Consider the following 18921-nt stretch of genomic DNA (forward strand, 5'->3'; position numbering starts at 1 on the left):
AGGGTGTAGTATGATACTATACTATTGATAAGTGATAACCATATTGTACAATACAGGCTGATACAGGCCAATAATCGAAACCCGATGATACTTGATACCCTACAACGACACTAATAACACTCACTCAAATATGTTGAGATGCACATTAAGTCCATCAAAATCTGCGAGAAGATCAACAGTTTTTACATCTTCATAATGTTTGTTCACATATTAGAGAGAGAGAGGGATGGTTGAAGAGTACGGACTAAGGAGGAGTGAGAGAGGTTCAATGATGGTAAAATAGGAAAAGAGAGAGAGAGTTTCCATGAGGGAAAATTGGGTGAGATTAACCGGTACTATATTATAATTAAGGTAATAACAGTTACAGTGGGTATATATTTGAATAAGCAAGGGAAAAACTACATATGATTTTGAATTATACCATTGATTAGGTATAATTTGGCTTTTTTTTTTTAAAACTGGGTATCTTTCTGCAACTAAACCTAAAAATAATTGTGCAGTAAACATGCAAAGTGAATAAAAGTTACATAATATGCAAGTCAATCACTGGCTAGGGCATGGGTTTAATGATACATTCCAAATCCTAAGTCTTAGTGGAAAAAAGAGTCTTCAAATTAAATAAATGATTTTGCAACATTAAAAAATCTGCATCTCGAAGGTTGGGGCACATACTTTCTTCATATAAGTCAATGCCATTGATGCATATTGCTATGTTAGTATGCTCACATCATAAAGTACACTTCCTGCACAGTAAGTTGACACTTTTTACAGTTAAACTTAGCACAGTTAATTCTAACTTATAGAACAATGAATACACAATGAGAAAAACATTTAAAAACAAAAACAGAAAGATTCCCACCACAAAGACGCTTTCAATCATCACTGGTGAGTGCATAAGACGAGATTATCATATTAAAAAACCTCAATCCATTTGTTAACACCATGTTTTTTGTTTTTACAATGGAGACAAACAAAATATAAGCAGCATGATGTGAAGTTAGTGAAACACTGAAAAAGCTTCAACGTATCCATCAAAGGTATAAACACGATCAATGAACACAAGCAAACGAAAAAAGGCTAGTAGCAAATACCATTCAAGTTTCACCTTCAATGTTGAATTTCATCACTTAATAGCTTTGTTGGGCATAATATTTTCAGGTTTCTGCAATCACAAAGACAATTACTCAAGAAGATATTACTATAAGGAAAACTGATGATGGTATTGCAGCTTAAGATATGCAGTATGTAATTTTTGGAAGTAATAAGAGTTACAGTTTCCCTCATCCTATAAATTTAGATTTTATTGAACAAGAATCACAGAAATCTGACCAAAATTTACATGTTAGAACAAACTTTTACTCAGAATTTTATCGACATCATCCAACATCCAGAAGAAGTCAAAGAAGCACTTAAGCAAGGTGAGAAAGAAATGCATAGTTTCATGGATGTGTTGCAAGTCCAAGGGAACAACTTTCCAGACCATATTTTAAACTAACACAACAATTCAAGTTATTCAACAGACCAACAAAACTTATATAATTTAGTTTTCTTTCTTTTACAATGGTCAGATAACAGAAACTGGGTGTTCAAAGGCTAAGACAACATACCACAGAAACCCTTCCAGATTGGTTTCCACATGAGTGGTGGTGGTATATAATCCCTGGATCAAAACCTAGCTCTGATACCATCACACAGCTTTTTCATTTTCAGTCAAGGCACCATGTGCAGCCTGATTTTCAGTTAAAAACAAACAAGATGTTTCACCAAATCAAGTTATGGAAACCTGGCAATGACCTCATCAAACGATAAGAGGTCTGATAGCTGGCATTTGCGCCACTACTACATTGAGGGTAATGTCATGTGCTTCTTCATCTACTCCACATTTAAAAGATGGTTCTACTATTACAACAAAAGGGTGACTACCTACCATATTACTCACATGGTGAACACCTAATGTTCAAAATGATTATCTTCCAAAAATGATTTGTCAGTTGTTTTCATGACTCAAAATGCTCATTGAGGATCATTTCTCTTTTTCTTTCCATATTGAATCATGTCCTTTTTTTGTAAGCATAAATAGGTGGTAAATAAGAAAAAAGGAATCAAAATGCACCTATTACATCTAAATATGGAATTTATCTATAGAATTATGGGGGGTGATTCTTGAAGACAAGTGAAGAAATTTTTCACTGGATTAGACGCAAAAACCAGATATATTTGAGTATAAACTCAGAATAGTTATTAAAATAAAGAAGTTTTAAAAAGCATTGACTATCCATCAGTCAAATGCCATCAACTTCCCGAAGACATCTGTGATAATTGATTGGTGTGAAAGATCTTCAAAAGCCTTGACCAACTACCACAATGGTCTATGTTCATAGTTTTTGAAAAAGAGTGTTTTTGTCCATTCAAAATTTATCTATGTAGAACATACAGTGTGTATTATTTGGGTGGTATCAGCTCCTTCTCTGAAATTTTTCGGCTGGCTAAGATAGAAAAAGGAGAGAAGGAGAAAGAAATCAAGGGAGAAGAGACAAGGAAAACAGGAAAGCAAGCAACAACGAAAAAACAAAAAAAAATTCATGAGAGAGAGAGGAAAAAAGAATGAGAGAAACAAAGAAGCAATGCAAGGAGAATTATTGTTGTTTGTTTTTCAACTTATATATTTTATTCTTAAGTTCTCAAAAGAAAAAAACCAACTCAATCACAAGAAAACCCCTTGTAATAGTTATAGTGATACCAACTCTGTATTATATGCAAAATCACATGCATATAGACATTATCTTGCAGCAATTTTAGAGACACTGGCACTACATTTCAATGATACACATACATAATATGAACTCATTACATAGACAAAATAACTTATAATACTTTACTTTTCAAGTAATCATGGTATTTTGTATAAAACTTGGCATATTTTCTCTATCTCTTTCACACACATAATTACGATCGCAAGCATCCACGTAAATCAATTATATTTTCTTGTTAACTAAATTGAAATTTTAACTCTTTTTGAATCAGGTAAAACCAAATATTGCGACAAAACTCTTTTAAGCACCCGTCAAATGCGAGAAAATGTACATACAATGAGAACTTGATAAATGAAATTGACATGCATATTTTATCACATTCATGGACCCATTAATCTGGTCTAAAACATAAAGATAATAAGCTTGAAAAAGGAGATCAATTCAGTTACTAATTTGTTCAAACCCTGCCACTAAAGAAAACCACAATCTTTGAGTTTGCTCAGCCATGACCAAGCAATAACTTGTTTAGTGGACAATAAACTACATAACATATTAGTAACTTTTGAGCCATTGACCGGAAAACGGGTTCGATCGGCGAACCCTCTTCCCCTTTTTCAAGCAAGCCAGAGAGAGAGAGAGATCAATCACCAGTCAAGAAAGCGACCGAGACCATTTTCCGGCCAGTAATAGACCGGCCGAAAGAAAACTCTTTTTCGCCCCTTTTGTGGCGACAACATGCACACACAGAGCACGAACTCCCCGGTGAAAAAGGACCGGTGACCATTTTCCGTCCAGAAAAATATGGCCAGAAAAATCTCTCGGCGACACCATTTCCGGTCACATAAAGAGAGAGAGACCAAAAAGAAACCGGCCGGGAAATGGGCCACCGTCGGCCCTTCTCCAACCCCGAGAGAGAAAGAGAGAGGGTACCTGCGTGGCTCACGGAAGATTGCCGGTGACGGAGGAAGCCGGAGGAAGCCGGAGTTAGGGCAAGAAGATGAGCGACGAGGAAGAGGGACGGGGCGGGATTGTCCCGATAAACTGCTCGATAAGGGTGAAAACGGATCGGGTTCGGTTGAAATTATAATCCGAATCCGGATACCACTCATTTAAGTAAGATCCGAAAGAGTCCATACATTCATATCACTTTCGGATTTGGGTCAAATATGGATCACCCAAAAACGTTGATTTTGGTCTCCTTTTGCCCGATCCAGTATTCATACTTTGGATCCGAATTCAATCTTACATCATCGGATCTTGTTCAGGTTCAGATAGGGGTGGCAATCGGGTCGGGTTGGTGGGTTGGGTTGGCGGGTCAGAATACCTCAACACGAACATGACCCGTTTATTAAACGGGTAGGATGTGGCAAACACGAACACGACCCATTTATTAAATGGGTAACCTGACACGACACGGTTAACCTATTTAATAAACGGGTCGGATCGGGTCGACACAACACGATTACACGATACGGTGACCCGTTTATTAAACTGGTTGACCCGATAACATAGACATGATAACCGACCCGAGTAACCCGAATAACCTGTCTAACCCGAATAACACAATTATAAACAAAAAAAAATACATATTATACTTTTTTCTGCAAATCTCAATATGGAATTGTACTACCAACATCAAGATAAAACTTCAACATAAAGTCATAAACATAAAGACAACATCAACATAATTGTCTTACAAGTTACAACCATACTACAAACATATCCACCAAATTGTCTTACAATCATCAAGATAAACATAAATAATCAAACAGGTTGACCCGCCGGTCTAACCCGTTTATTAAACGAGTCAAACGGGTTGGCGGGTTGGCATACCCCAAACACGAACATGACCCATTTAATAAATGGGTTAGGCGGGTCGACCCGTTTACGACATGAACCCGTTTAAGCCAAACCCTAACCCGACTAAGAAGCGGGTTGGCGGGTCGAGTCAGATTTTGCCACCCTTAGGTTCAAATTCCAACTACTCGCATCAACTGCACAAAGTTATGATTCAAATTTGAATGATGTAGGATCCCGCTCTTTAACACCCACACAAGTGCTCCACGTATGGGATAAACCATGGCAACAATATTATGGGCACGCTTGGAAGCAAGAAAAGCTTTCACAGAAAAGGAAAATTTTGCCAATGAAAAGTTTTGATATGATAATTTTTCTAAAATAAAAAAGTTCCACATGCTGGGGTAGCATGAGAAAAATAAAAAGAAAATTCTCAAAAAAATGAAAAAGGGGAGGAGGGGTGGTGGAGGAGCTTTTTCAGCATGGTTTTTTGGGAGGTGGTGCTTTTTCGACATCATTTTTTTAGAGGTAGTTGGTGGTAGATGGTGGAATTGACAATTTTTTGAGAGGTGTGTGACGGTGGGTGGTGGTGGTGGTGACATGGATGGTGGTGATGTGGTGGTAAAAAAATCATCATAAGGTGGTGGAGCTTCTCCAGTGTGATTTCTCAATAAATGGTGATGGTCGATAGAAGTAGTAGCAGTGAGATGGATGTTGAAATTTATAGGGTGGAGGGTTTTTTGGGAGGTGGATGATGTTGGGTGATAGTAATAATGGTGAGATTGATGGTGAAAATGTAAAACACATGAAAAAAAATCGAACCCGGGTCGGGTCCAGACCCGACCCAGGCCCATTCTAGTTAGGGTTTTAAAACCAGACGCATGGGGGAGGATTTGTTTAAGAACAAACCCTCTCCCCTGTGCACCACCCCCCCCCCCCCACCCCCCACATGTGTTGCTCCACCCACTCGACAAGATAAGGGGAAACCCTTGAGGGTTTTCCCGAATTTCGACCCTCTTCGAGCTCTTTAAGAGCATTGCAGGAGGGGAGGATGGACGCACCTCCCTACTGTGTTTCCCGATGATCACTGACCTCCCCCTCGCTCCCTTTTTCGTCGTCTGCCTGCCGAAGCCCGACACCGGTGGCTTCCCCCGTGCCGCTCCGCTCCTCTCATCTCCTTGTGAGCTCCGACGGCATCGCAGTCGATCCAGGGTTCCTTCCAGTGAGCTCCCCTCCGACAAGTTGTTGCTGGCGACCGTGCCATCTCCCTCAGGTAACCCAATCTCTCTCCCTCTCTCGTTCCCTCGCTTTGCTACCCTCTCTCTGAGATCTATCTGGTGACAACGTCGTCGATCTCCTTGCACCCTCTCTGACCCCTTCTCCTTCTCTTTGGGTTCTCACCCTCGGTCCTGCACAGCTCGCCGGAGCCCCGACATCGCGACCAACCATTGTCGTTGCCCCTCTGCCTTGATTCTCTCACCCTCTCTTCTTGCACACCACCTCCCCTTTGCGTTTTTGATGCCGCTGCTACCACCTCTGTTTTCTTTTGTTTGGGTCGCCGGAGCCGTCAGAGGGCCGGCTCTGCCGAGCCCTCTCTTGGTTCCCCTAGTTCTGATTGGAGGGCCAACAGGGGGCCAATGACCCCCTGTCGTCTCTTTCCCTCACTTCATAATCGTTCGTCGGAGGGGCGACAGTGGCCCTGCCGCACCCTCCCTCTCTGATCGGTAGTCGAAGGGCTGGTAGAGGCACGACGGCTTCTGTCGTGCCCCTCCCCTCCTTTCTCGCGCTCTGTCTCCTTTGGGTTTTTTTTTTTTTTTGGCAAAGGGTAGCACCCTTCTGCTACCTCTGTTTTGTTTTTCGGCAGGGGGGTGGCCCCTGCCTCGGGTCTGTTACATGGCAGGGGGGGCGCCCCTGCCTCTGTCTTTTCTGGTAGGCAGGGGGCTCCACCCTCTGCCTCAGATCATTCTTCCTGCAGAGGGTGAAGTCCCTGCCTCTGTTTGGGTTTCTTTGCCTTTGTGGCAGTTTTCCAGCAGGGGGCTTGCCCCTGATCTGCCTCGACTTTTCCTTTCGACAAAAGGGCTCAACCCCTGTTCTGCGAAGGCTTCTTCGGCAGGGAGCCCTGTCTCTCTACTCCCCTTGGTTGTTCCAGCAGGGGTTGGACGTCTGCCTTGCCCCTCTTGTTTCTTTTATAAAATGCTAACTATTCTTTTTCACAGCTCGTGCAACACATCACGCTCGCCCCCACGTCCTAAGTCGTCATCACTCACTCTCGGAGTTGGTCGCCACCTCGCAACTCTCTAAGGTAGGGGAAAGTTGCGCAATAAGGGCAGTAGATGAACTGAATTAAGTTGAAATAATTAATAGTCATGCTAGATATGCCTAATTGTAATTTATTTCCTTCTTGTACTTATCTACTTTGCGTATTTACTTGCCTACATGCTTTTTTGTTGAGATATGGTTTCATACCTCGTGCCTTAATTGCACATTTACTTGATTGCTTAGATATTTGACTAATGTATGGTTTCGTACCTCATGCATTATTTGCATATTTACATATTTACTTGCTTGTTTAGATATTTGATCGGTGTACAAATTTGTACCTCATACATTTTGCTTATACATCTTTCGCTCGAGGTGTGATTTTTCCATATCGAGTATTGCTTAGTACTTTGCTATCACGCTATAATGTTCCCATGCTCGTAGTTATTATATACAAGTTGATGCAGCCTTTTATATATCTTATTTTTGTTTATTTACGAAAGATGTGAGTTGCGCTTGTGCGCAACAGTTCCTCTTGAAAGGATTCCTTATGCGAATCCAGTTTTCAAATGCATCATTTTGTAAAAGCGAAAATTGGAAGTCTTGCAGGTTGCGAAAGTGCAACTAAGTTTTCCAAGACAACACTTTCGAATAGAATGTTTTACAACTATAAATTGATATTTTGATATGATTCAGAAATTTTGAAAAAGGTTCAAACTTATCAAGGTCGCAACCTTGCAAAGCAAACTCGAAGGTTTTGGGAGTTGCAATATATCAAGCATGTCTCTCAAATAGCCGTCTTTAGAGAAGCGATCTCCTGCATGCAATATTGTATCATCACTTCAAAAGAGTGATTCGAGGCAAATCTTGTATTGAGCAAGATGCCATTGTGTTAATATAAGTTAAGAGACTTGATCTTATCAAACTCAGTAATTATTGTATCACTTCTCTTATAGAGGATAAATGTTTGGGGTTTCTTTATAGAAACCATTTCCCCTTTTATCGTAGTCGTACCTTTTATCAGGTATGGTCGTACCTTTGAACATGTATGCCACATTGGTATTACGATGATCAGATGAGAGGTTTGGGGTAACCTCGAATCGTGTTTTGGCACCTTATTGTAATGATGTAATGTTGATGATCGCCTAACAGACAAGAGGCTCGTGATGGTCTAAAGGACCAGAGCATGACAAATAGTAAATTGTGTGATTATACTGTGTACTTTTACTAAGCAGATGTATTGGGGATTTCATATGAGAAATTCATTTGCCTCTCATCGTGATTGTACTTTTGAACACGTACGTTATGTATTATGATGAGTAGGATGAGAGGTCCATGTTTACCTCGAACCTGCAATAGCGCGTATAACACACATAATGGTGACGGTTTCGCCTTCACAGGCAAGATGCTCGAATGGGTCGAAAGACCAGAGCATGTAGAACGAGGCAGCGGTTAAGAAACCTCTGTCGTGCTAGTTTGACATGGTTCGTCAAGAGAGAGGACGGATGATACAAAACTCCGATAAACAGGTCCTTTAATGACAGTTACGGGCAAAAGACTTAGATTTCATAGTCATCAGAGTTAGAGAAAATGGGCTATAAATGGTAGCTTACAGTTGGATGCATCCACAGACCACCTATGTCTTTGGGGATTTACTCTCTTGGTCACTGGCCATCCCCTTAGGGGCTGACTCAGTGAGCCATCCGGGTTATCTAAAACACATCATAATAAACCTTTGGATTGGTCTCGACTGTTTCTACGTTTCGTGCCTTGGTCGTACCCGCCTGGCCAGCTAATATCGAAACATAAGATAAACTATTTACATTATCGAGATATGCACGTTGTGACATGACTTGCTTGTTTAGTTTAATTATGCACACTTATTGTAGCGTTACACTAGTTTATTGTTAGTAATAATTGGCTGCTCATGCTAGTTAAATGCTTATGATAATAGCATTATTCTAGTTGCAATATGACACCTGTGATATGCTTTACTACTTGGTCGAACTATCCTGGTTTGTCAGTGTAACTGCTTACAGTTCATAATTTACGAACTGTTTATAACTAGGGCTAATGGAGTTGCATGTCTTATTAGTTCCTTACAACTTGTGATTAGTATATATATTGTTATATGATTGCTTACCGCCTGCAACTTCTAAACTGCTTGTTGTGCGATTGCTTGCACCTTATGAGTTAGGTAGTTACTTGTCGTAAAATTTTGTGAACCTTCATTTGTTTACATATTCAAATGTTTATGTTAGAAATGCTTACTCATTTGCATAGTCTATTGCACCTGCTAAATATAACTCATAACAGTTTTTCGTGAAACTAACTCATTCATGGGCAGGTGGTGTATAGGTGATACAACTCGTAATGGCATGATGAGATCAAGATGAAGCTCTTTCACTGACATTTCGCTTCTAAGGACATGTTGGTAAATTTGGTATAAAGTGTCTTTCAAAAAATCTCTTTTAATTAAACCTTGAGTTACTAAAGTTGTTATACTAAGCTTCTTTTTGGTTTCAATAAATATAATGAGTTGCAAATCTGATGTACAAATTCTCAATTATTGAAACTGCATTGTGAAACCATTTGATTTCAATGGTTATGCGAAATTCAACAAAAGAAAGTTTACGCTGTAATGCGCTCAAGGTCCATTGACTTATTTTGAAAAATATCATTTTCCGTTGAATTACTATTTAAACTCTGATAACCATATGATTTCAAAAGCTTTCTAAATTATTCTAAAAGTTACAAGTCTTCGATTTTTTTTGTGTTACAACTTGGTATCAAAGCGACAGAGAAAGCAGTAATTCTTGATCATCCGGCATTTGCATCGCACTGTAAGTTTTGCTAGTTAAATTGTTTAATATTTATTTTAATTAAAGAAATATGTTTCTGCTTATATGTCATTCAATGAATTGATCAAGTCAATGGACGCATTAACCAGAGCAGTTGAATGACTCCAAGCGATGGTCCAGAACCTGGACCATAAGGTGGATAGGTTGGTTTGCGAAAGTACCAATCTAAAATGAGGTGTTATCCCTCAAGTCCTCTCCAGTCTGATATGCTTTTGGAACCCCAATTATTGTATTTTATGTGGAAAGGTGGGTCATTCTACTGACGAATGTCAACTTAATCAATGTCGCGATAAAAAGACTCTCGTATATCGTAATAATAACAAGCTTCGACCTGCAAAAAAAAAACATAAACTTGGTGAAGAAAATGAGCCACAACGACCGTTAAACCTCAGATGCCTGAATGACAATTATGTTCAGCGTGGACAACCATGCCCCAGTGCCATTGGTGGCTATTTTTAGTGCGGAAAGATGGGGCATTTTGCCCGAAATTGTCGTAAAAAGGCGTCAAATTTAAAGAAGTGAACCGCGAAGGAAAGTCAATAACAACAACCCAATCTCCCTTACTAGTAGCAATGAAAGTAGTGAACCGTGTTTATTTTTATCACGATGGGTTAGGTAGAGAATTAGCGAATAGACACTTTAATAAGTTTTGGTTAAGACTTTTTATTTTCTAGTACGGACCTTGTCAAGCAAAAGGTTATCAATGAAATTATGTATGAATTTTGTTCAGCGTAGACCCTTATGATTGTAATGCGTATGTTAGCGTATAGGTGAACGACATATCACGCCTACAAATGATTAGTTCTGATTCTTAGGTAAATGACACCTTTCGACTACAAACTTTACTTTTTTGAAAGATACATCACACCTACGTAGTTGTATTGTAGAGGATTGCATTGTGATTGTCTGAGTAAGTATATTGAAGAGTCATGAATGTCTAACTAAATTACTTAGGAGGTATGTGCATGTGTTTCACGCTGAATATAGTCGAATGTGATTTGATGTAAAAAAAAAATTTAATGCTTATGAAGATGATGCAATGATTTGAATGTCTTAGATGCATATAACTTTTATCGTGTGTGCAAATCTCGAACTACATAGGAGTTATATATGTTGAGGTTTAGTTGCTTTGTATTATGAAATATGCATGTTCACGTATGCATGCATAGAACCCACGTATTGTTTACGCATGCTTCAAGGTTCAATTTACGAAGTGCTATGTTTTATGTGGCAAAGATATGATGTATAGGATAATATGCTTTTATACGATATGATTGATATGCCACATGATCTGAGATTTTGAAAGCATGCGATAAATGTTTTAATTCAATAGTGAACTATGGTTCATGGAACCTTATTGGTGAAATGGGTGATTTTATAATTTGAATACCATACAAAGTGATGTGATGCTCATTGATGATATATATACTTGTGCCCATTATTGGTGGCTATCCACCTTCAGAGCGGTTGTTTGTTTTGATGCATGCATCACTGATTATGGTACCTGTTAAGGTCCTTGTCCGCAAAGGATTCTCTATGAGGGTATGTATGATCAAGATCAGGTAATCTGACTAGAGTGATGAATCTCTGTGAGAAAGTACATTGTCCAAGATCGGGTAGCTGCAAAGACGGTGAATTCCTGTGAGGAAGTATATTATCCAAGACTAGGTAAACCATCTAGGGCGGTAATTCCTTGTGAGGTCGTACATTTTTCAGACCAGGTGATCCAACATGAAACTTGTAGATTTTGATTTCATGAAGAATTTGGATGTGTTATGATGCTCTTCGGAGAGCAACTGTTATAGCCAGTTATGAATCTTTAAATTTGGCTTTCTGTTGTAGCATGATTATATACTGGTTTTAGATTAGAGAATCAAATCGTTACTGATTATAGATCATGATACGAGGATATGTTTTTGTCTTCTATGAAAGTTGGGGCCATTCTAAGAAAGATAACTTAAGCGAAGATAGGACATCTGGCCGTGCAAGGCCTTGGGATATGGGGATAAGTTAAGGCTATTTCAGAAAAAGAGTCTGTTAGAAATAACAAGGGCAACGAACGACAACCTGATTATGATAAAGTATAGAGACCTCATTCTAGAAACAAAAGTTTCGTAAGAAAACCACACATTTAGTTTGTTTAACTGAAACCTTTCTTAGAAACTCATTATGAGTTGTCTTGATTACTTTAAAAGCATACGTGTTTGAGATCACTCACACATATGGTGCATCCTTATTAACAACAATTAACTAAGAACCAGATCGTTGCAAATAATCTTTAAATAAATATTTCGCGGACGAAATTCTTTTAAGAGGGGTAGGATGTAAAACCCATGCAAAAAAAAAATCAGACTCGGAACCATTTTCGTTAGGGTTTTAAAACCCGACGCAAGAGAGGACTTGTTTAAGAACAAACCCTCTCCCCTGTGCACCGCACCCCCCACCCGTGCTGCTCCACCTACTCGACAGAATAAGGAGAAACCCTTGAGGGTTTCCCCAAATTTCGACCCTCTCCGAGCTCTTTAAGAGCATCGCAGGAGGGGAGGATGGACGCACCTCCCTGCTGTGTTTCCCAACGATCGCCGACCTCCCCCCCCCGCTCCCTCTTCCCTCGTCTACCTGTCGAAGCCCGACACTGGTGGCTTCCCCCGTGTCGCTCCACTCCTCTCATCTACTTGCGAGCTCCGACAACATCACAGTCGATCCAGGGTTCCTTCCAGTGTGCACCCCTCCGACAAGCTATTGCCGACGACCATGCCATCTCCCTCAGGCAACCCAATCTCTCTCCCTCTCTTGTTCCCTCACTTTGCTCCTCTCTCCCTGGGATCTATCTGACGACAACATCGTCGATCTCCTTGCACCCTTCCTGACCCCTTCTCCTTCTCTTTGGGTTCTCACCCTCGGTCTTGCGCAGCTCGCCGGAGCCCTGACATCGCGACCAACCATTGTTGTTGCCCCTCTGCCTTGATTCTCTCACCCCCTCTTCTCGCACACCCCCTCCCCTTTGCGTTTATGATGCCGCCTCCACCACCTCTTTTTTCTTTTGTTTGGGTCGCCGGAGCCGGCAGAAGGCTGGCTCTACTGAGCCCTCTCTTGGTTCCCTTGGTTCTGATTGGAGGGCCAACGACCCCTTGTCGTCTCTTTCCCCCCATTTATAATCATTCGCCGGAGGGGCGATAGTGGGCCAGTGGCCCTACCGCACCCTCCTTCTCTGATGGGTAGTTGGAGGGCTGGCAGAGGCACGACAACCTCTATCGTGCCCCTCCCCTCCTTTCTCGCGCTCTGTCTCCTTTGGTTTTTTTTTTTTTGGCAAAGGGTAGCACCCTCTTGTTGCCTCTGTTTTGTTTTCTGGCAGGGGGGTGGCCCCTGCCTCGGATCTGTTACCCGACAGGGGGCTCCACCCCCTGCCTCAGATCATTCTTCTTACAGGGAGTGAAGTCCCTGCCTCTCTTTGGGTTTCTCTGCCTTTGTGGCAGTTTTCCAACAAGGGGCTTGCCCCTGATTTGCCTCAGCTTTTTCTTTCAACAGAAGGGCTCAGCCCCTGTCCTGCAATGTCTTCTTCGGCAGGGAGCCTTGTCTCTCTACTCCCCTTGGTTGTTCCAGCAGGGGTTGTGTAAAACCCATGTTTAAAAAAAAATTTTTGGACCCGGGCCGGGTCCGAACCCGACTCGGGCCCGTCAACGTTAGGGTTTCATAACCCGACACAGAAGGCCTTTCCCCTGTGCACCGCAAACCCCCTTTTTTCGACCCGATAAGGATGGAAATCGAGGTTTCCTGATTTCTCGCCTCCTCCCCCGAACTCTTTAAGAGCACCAGTGGAGGACAAGGGGAGGCACACCTCCCTCTTGCGCCTCCTCCTTCCCTACGCATGCCACCAGCTCAGATCGCCATCGTCGTTGCGACCGCTGACGACGCCGACGATCCTCTCTTTAGGTACGTCGTCTCCTCCCTTCACCTCTCTCTCTCTGTCATCTCACCGGAAGGCACGACAGGAGGCCAATGCCCCCTGCCGTGCCCTCCCTCTTTTTCCCCCTTCTTAGGGGTTTGCAAAGAGGCCGGCAGGCAGCGCACGCCCCTGCCGCGCCCTGCGTATCTATCAAAGGCCGACAGGGGCCTACAAGGCCCCTGTCTACTCCTTCTCTCTCTGGGGGTAAGCCGGAGAGCCGGCGGGGGGGGGGGGCAATGGCCCCTGCGGACCCCCTTCTCTTCCCTGTGGGAGAGCGGGCGACCGACAGAAGGTCAGTCGTCCCTCTGTCTCCCTCCCTTTTGCCTTGACCTGCGAAGGGGTCGACAGGAGGCTGGTGGCTCCTACCGCCCCGATCCCTCTCTCTTCGGCATGGGTTAGTTCCCCTGCCATCAACCTTTCGCCGACGGGCAGAGGCTAGCCCCCTGCCACCTCGGTGCTGTCGGCAGGGGCGTGACCCCTACCACTTCGGTGCTGACGGCAGGGGCTCATCCTCTGTCGCCTCGCTGTCTTCGACAGTCAAGGTCTCACTCCATGTCGGCTGTTTTTTCAGGTAGGGGTCGAGGCCCTACCATCCAATGTTTGTCAGACAGGGGTCGAGGCCCCTGCCAAACGTTGCTTTTTCCGGCAGGCGTCGAGGCCCTGCCCTTTACTTCATTGTCAGACAGGGATCGAGGCCCCTGCCATTTGTTGTTCGGTCAGGAAGGGGCCGAGGTCCCCTGTCGCCTAATCCTACCCTTGCCCTCGTCACACCATTAATTACATTAGCATAATTGAATATTTCACACTCTTGCAGATTTACGCAACGGGTCCAGTTCGCGCTCTGTGGCCTGACCCTCGTATCATCTACACCCGTAGACGCACGCAGTTAACGACATTCCGAGGTAGGGTAAAGTCGCACAAAGGGCAATAAATGAACCTATTTAAGTTGAAATAATTAAGAGGCCCATGCTAGATATGCTTAGAGTTATATTGCTTTTGCATTTTGCATTATTTTGTTTGTATGCTCATGGGTCGAGGTACAATTTCATTCTTCGATCATTATTTCGCATAGTTGCTTATGAGTTTGAGGTGTGGTTTCGTACTTCGTGCAATACCTATGCGCTTGTTTTCTTGCATATATTTTTGCCTGCACGTTTCCTATGAGTGAAGTAGGACTTCGTGTCTCATGTATTACTTATGACCTTATATGTTTGCCTATCTAAGTGGCCAAGGTATAGTTTTGGTACCTCGTGTGTTACTTATGTGCTTTTCGCTCGATGTGCGGCATCACAAGTCGAGAGTTGTTTGTCGTCATGTTATAACCTGCATATGCTCACACTCATGGTAAATATGTACTTACATAAATGTAGTCTTGTGCCTAACCTGATTTCAGTTGTTTTCAAAACACTAGAAGTTGTGCTTGTGCGCTATTGTTCTTTTAAAGAGGGTTTCCTTCTGCAAACCTAGTGCTCTTCAAAATACACAGCTTTTGCAAAGTTAAGTTTTAAGTCTTGTCGGATTGCGAAGTCACATTTGGGCCCTCCCAAGTCCACACACTTGAGAGAAATATTTTATAACCCCGATTCGAGTTGCGACCCAATTCGAATAACCCTGATCAGGGGCATGAGCCTATGAACGAGTGGGGTTCTGTTGAAGAACCCATTCTTCATTTATCAGTCTAGTGTCGCAGGTCGTGCAAATCGTGTCGATAGTAAGATAAATTTTGGATGCAAGATTGATAGTGATGTGTCTTGTGTGAATGACTCAATGTGGTATTATGGCTTTTAAGGATGAATCGTGCCAAATGAGCACTCCTATATTATTTTGATCGTTATGAAGTTATGTGTTGGGTGTTCCTTTTGAGAAGCCCACGCACCTCCCTTTTTCAGTATAGCGTACTTTTAGACATGCACAACATGTTAAGTACTTTGTTGATCGGACGAGAGATCCGAGACAACCTTGCATCATGAAATATGCAAAGTATTGTTGAAATGAATTCAAGACTTATCTTGGCAAACTGTGTTGTATTAGTTCTTTTGTAGATAATATCTGTTGGGGTTTCTTTTGTGGAACCATTTCCCTTTCATCGTAGTCGTACTTTTGACAAGTCAGACGATACTTTTTGACAAGTACGTCTTCTTACGTTGCGATGATTGGATGAGTAGGTTGTGGCAACCTCGACGAGTGCAAATAACAAAATGCTAAGATCACCTAAATAGGTGATGATTCCACCTTCACCGGCAAGATACTCGAGTTTGGTCGAAAGACCAAAGTATGCAAAATGGGTCTTCAGTTAACTAACCCTGATGTACTCATTCGAACCGTTGACTCCTGTCTGGAGAGAGGATGAGAAGGTACAAAAACTTTGATGGACAGACCATTAATGACAGTTATGAGCAAAAGACTCGGCTTCCCCAGTCATCGGAGTTAGGGGAAGGGACTACCATAATTATCCTAGGTGGTAGCTCTTCGTGTTCTGGATGCATCCATTGTTTATGCTGCTTTGGGGATTTCTCTCTTGGTCACTGACCGTCCAATTAGGTGCGGACTCAGTCAGCTATCCGGGTTATCATAAAATACATAGCATAATAAACCATCGGATCGGTCTAGGTTGTTTCTAGAGTCGTGCCTTGTGCGTACCCACTTGGCTAGTTAATATCAAAACATAATTTAAATCCGATCACACAATTTGTTGAGTTATGCGCGTATGAAAGTTATAGTGTACAACAGGTTCAATACTTATGGAATTGTGTGTGTGGTTGATGAAGCATTGTATTTTGCTAGTTAAATTTCTTATGCACTTCTTTGCTTGTAATAGTTAGCCTACTTGTGCCAGTAAAATGCTTGTAATAAATTTTAGCATTGTGCTCATGATAGTTGCTCCACGAAGCTGTTGAAATTAAATTGTTATATAATTGCCTGTCTACTTGACATATTAAATTATTCTGCTTAATTATGTTTAATATTGTCCTGTATGTGTACCTACCAGTTTTTAGTGAAACTGACCCATTTTATGGGCAGGTAATGGATAGGTAATACAATCTATGATGGTACGATGGCGTGATGAGATCAAGATAGAGCTCTTTCTCTGACGTTTCGCTCCTGAGGACATGTTGGTAAATTTGGTATAAAGTGTATTTCAAAATTTCTTTGTTTATTAAACCTTGAGTTACTAAAACTGTTTTAGTAAACTTTTTCTTGGTTTCAACAAACAAATTCTCTATCATTGAAATTGCATTTTAAAACCATTTGATTTCAATAGTTGTGCGGAATTCTGTAAAGGAAAGTTTACACTGTAATGCGCTCAATATCCATCGACTAGTTGTTTTAAAAATATCATTTTCCGCTGAAGTACTACTTAGACTTTGATAATTGTATGATTTCAAAGCTTTCTAAACTATTCTAAAAGTTACAAGTCCAGGATTTTGCGGCGTTACAGGTTGGACGCCTGCCTTGCCCCTCTTGTTTCTTTTATAAAATGCTAACTATTCTTTTCAGAGCTCGTGCAACACATCACGCTCGCCCCCACGTCCTAAGTCGTCATCACTCACTCTCGGAGTCGATCGCCACCTCACAACTCTCTAAGGTAGGGGAAAGTTGCTCAATAAGGGCAGTAGATGAACTGAATTAAGTTGAAATAATTATTAGTCATGCTAGATATGCCTAATCGTACTTTATTTCCTTTTTGTACTTATCTACTTTGCGTATTTACTTGCCTGCATGCTTTTTTATTGAGATATGGTTTCATACCTCGTGCCTTAATTGCACATTTACTTGATTGCTTAGATATTTGACTGATGTATGGTTTCATACCTCATGCATTATTTGCATATTTACATATTTACTTGCTTGTGTACAAATTTGCACCTCATACATTTTGCTTATACATCTTTCGCTCGAGGTGTGATTTTTCCATATCGAGTATTGCTTAGTACTTTGCTATCACGCTATAATGTTCCCATTCTCGTAGTTATTATATACAAGTCGATGCAGCCTTTTATATATCTTATTTTTGTTAATTTACGAAAGATGCGAGTTGCGCTTGTGCGCAATAGTTCCTCTTGAAAGGATTCCTTATGCGAATCCAGTTTTCAAATGCATCATTTTGTAAAAGCGAAAATTGGAAGTCTTGCAGGTTGCGAAAGTGCAACTAAGTTTTCCAAGACAACACTTTCGAATAGAATGTTTTACAACTATAAATTGATATTTTGATATGATTCAGAAATTCTGAAAAAGGTTAAAACTTATCAAGGTCGCAACCTTCAAAGCAAACTCGAAGGTTTTGGGAGTTGCAATATATCAAGCATGTCTCTCAAATAGCCGTCTTTAGAGAAGCGATCTCCTGCATGCAATATTGTATCATCACTTCAAAAGAGTGATTCGAGGCAAATCTCGTATCGTGCAAGATGCCATTGTGTTAATATAAATTAAGAGACTTGATCTTATCAAACTGAGTAATTATTGTATCACTTCTCTTATAGAGGATAAATGTTGGGGGTTTCTTTATAGAAACCATTTCCCCTTTTATCGTAGTTGTACCTTTTATCAGGTATGGTCGTACCTTTGAACATGTATGCCACATTGGTGTTACGATGATCGGATGAGAGGTTTGGGGTAACCTCGAATCGTGTTTTGGCACCTTATTGTAATGATGTAATGTTGATGATCGCCTAACAGGCAAGAGGCTCATGATGGTCTAAAGGACCAGAGCATGACAAATATGAAATTGAGTGATTATACTGTGTACTTTTACTAAGCAGATGTATTGGGGATTTCATATGAGAAATTCATTTGCCTCTCATCGTGATTGTACTTTTGAACATGTACGTTATGTATTATGATGAGTAGGATGAGAGGTCCATGTTTACCTCGAACCTGCAATAGCGCGTATAACACACATAATGGTGACAGTTTTGCCTTCACAGGCAAGATGCTCGAGTGGGTCGAAAGACCAGAGAATGTAGAACGAGGCGGCAGTTAAGAAACCTTCATCGTGCTCGTTTGACATGGTTCGTCAAGAGAGAGGACAGATGGTACAAAACTCTGATGGACAGGTCCTTTAATGACAGTTAGATGCAAAAAACTCGGATTTCCCAGTCATCGGAGTTAGGGGAAATGGTACAAATGGTAGCTTACAGTTGGATTCCTTCTATTTGCACCTTTTCTGAAGTGTAGTCAGCAAGGGCCGTTTGTTTCATGCAATTATATAGAAAATTGCTTAGCTGTCATCTCTTTTAGGGATGGCAATGGACCAGAGCAGGGCTGGGGGACAAGGTCTCCACCCCCGCCCTGTCTCAAAACCCGA

At 41.5% G+C, this 18921-nt stretch overlaps 1 protein-coding gene across 6 annotated transcripts in view; it reads right to left on the bottom strand.

The window, feature by feature from the left end:
• LOC149817075 (histone-lysine N-methyltransferase ASHH3-like) overlaps window positions 1–3803 on the bottom strand; it is a 73913-nt gene extending 70110 nt beyond the window's left edge. For 3 of the 6 annotated variants that reach the window (XM_089987298.1, XM_089987297.1, XM_089987296.1), the window contains exons 1-3: window positions 3684–3803; window positions 1092–1162; window positions 673–743 (exon numbers count right to left, since the gene is read on the bottom strand). In XM_089987298.1, the coding sequence (XP_089843424.1) occupies window positions 673–696 (24 nt within the window). In that variant the 5' untranslated portion in view covers window positions 697–743; window positions 1092–1162; window positions 3684–3803. The remainder of the gene's footprint in view (window positions 1–672; window positions 744–1091; window positions 1163–3683) is intronic. The other 3 variants (XM_089987301.1, XM_089987299.1, XM_089987302.1) reach the window with 2 other exon arrangements.
• Between the last annotated feature and the right edge of the window lie 15118 nt (window positions 3804–18921).

The sequence above is a fragment of the Nuphar pumila genome, chromosome 14 (genome assembly GCF_984573655.1).
Source record: "Nuphar pumila chromosome 14, dmNupPumi1.hap1.1, whole genome shotgun sequence".
NCBI lineage: Eukaryota > Viridiplantae > Streptophyta > Magnoliopsida > Nymphaeales > Nymphaeaceae > Nuphar > Nuphar pumila.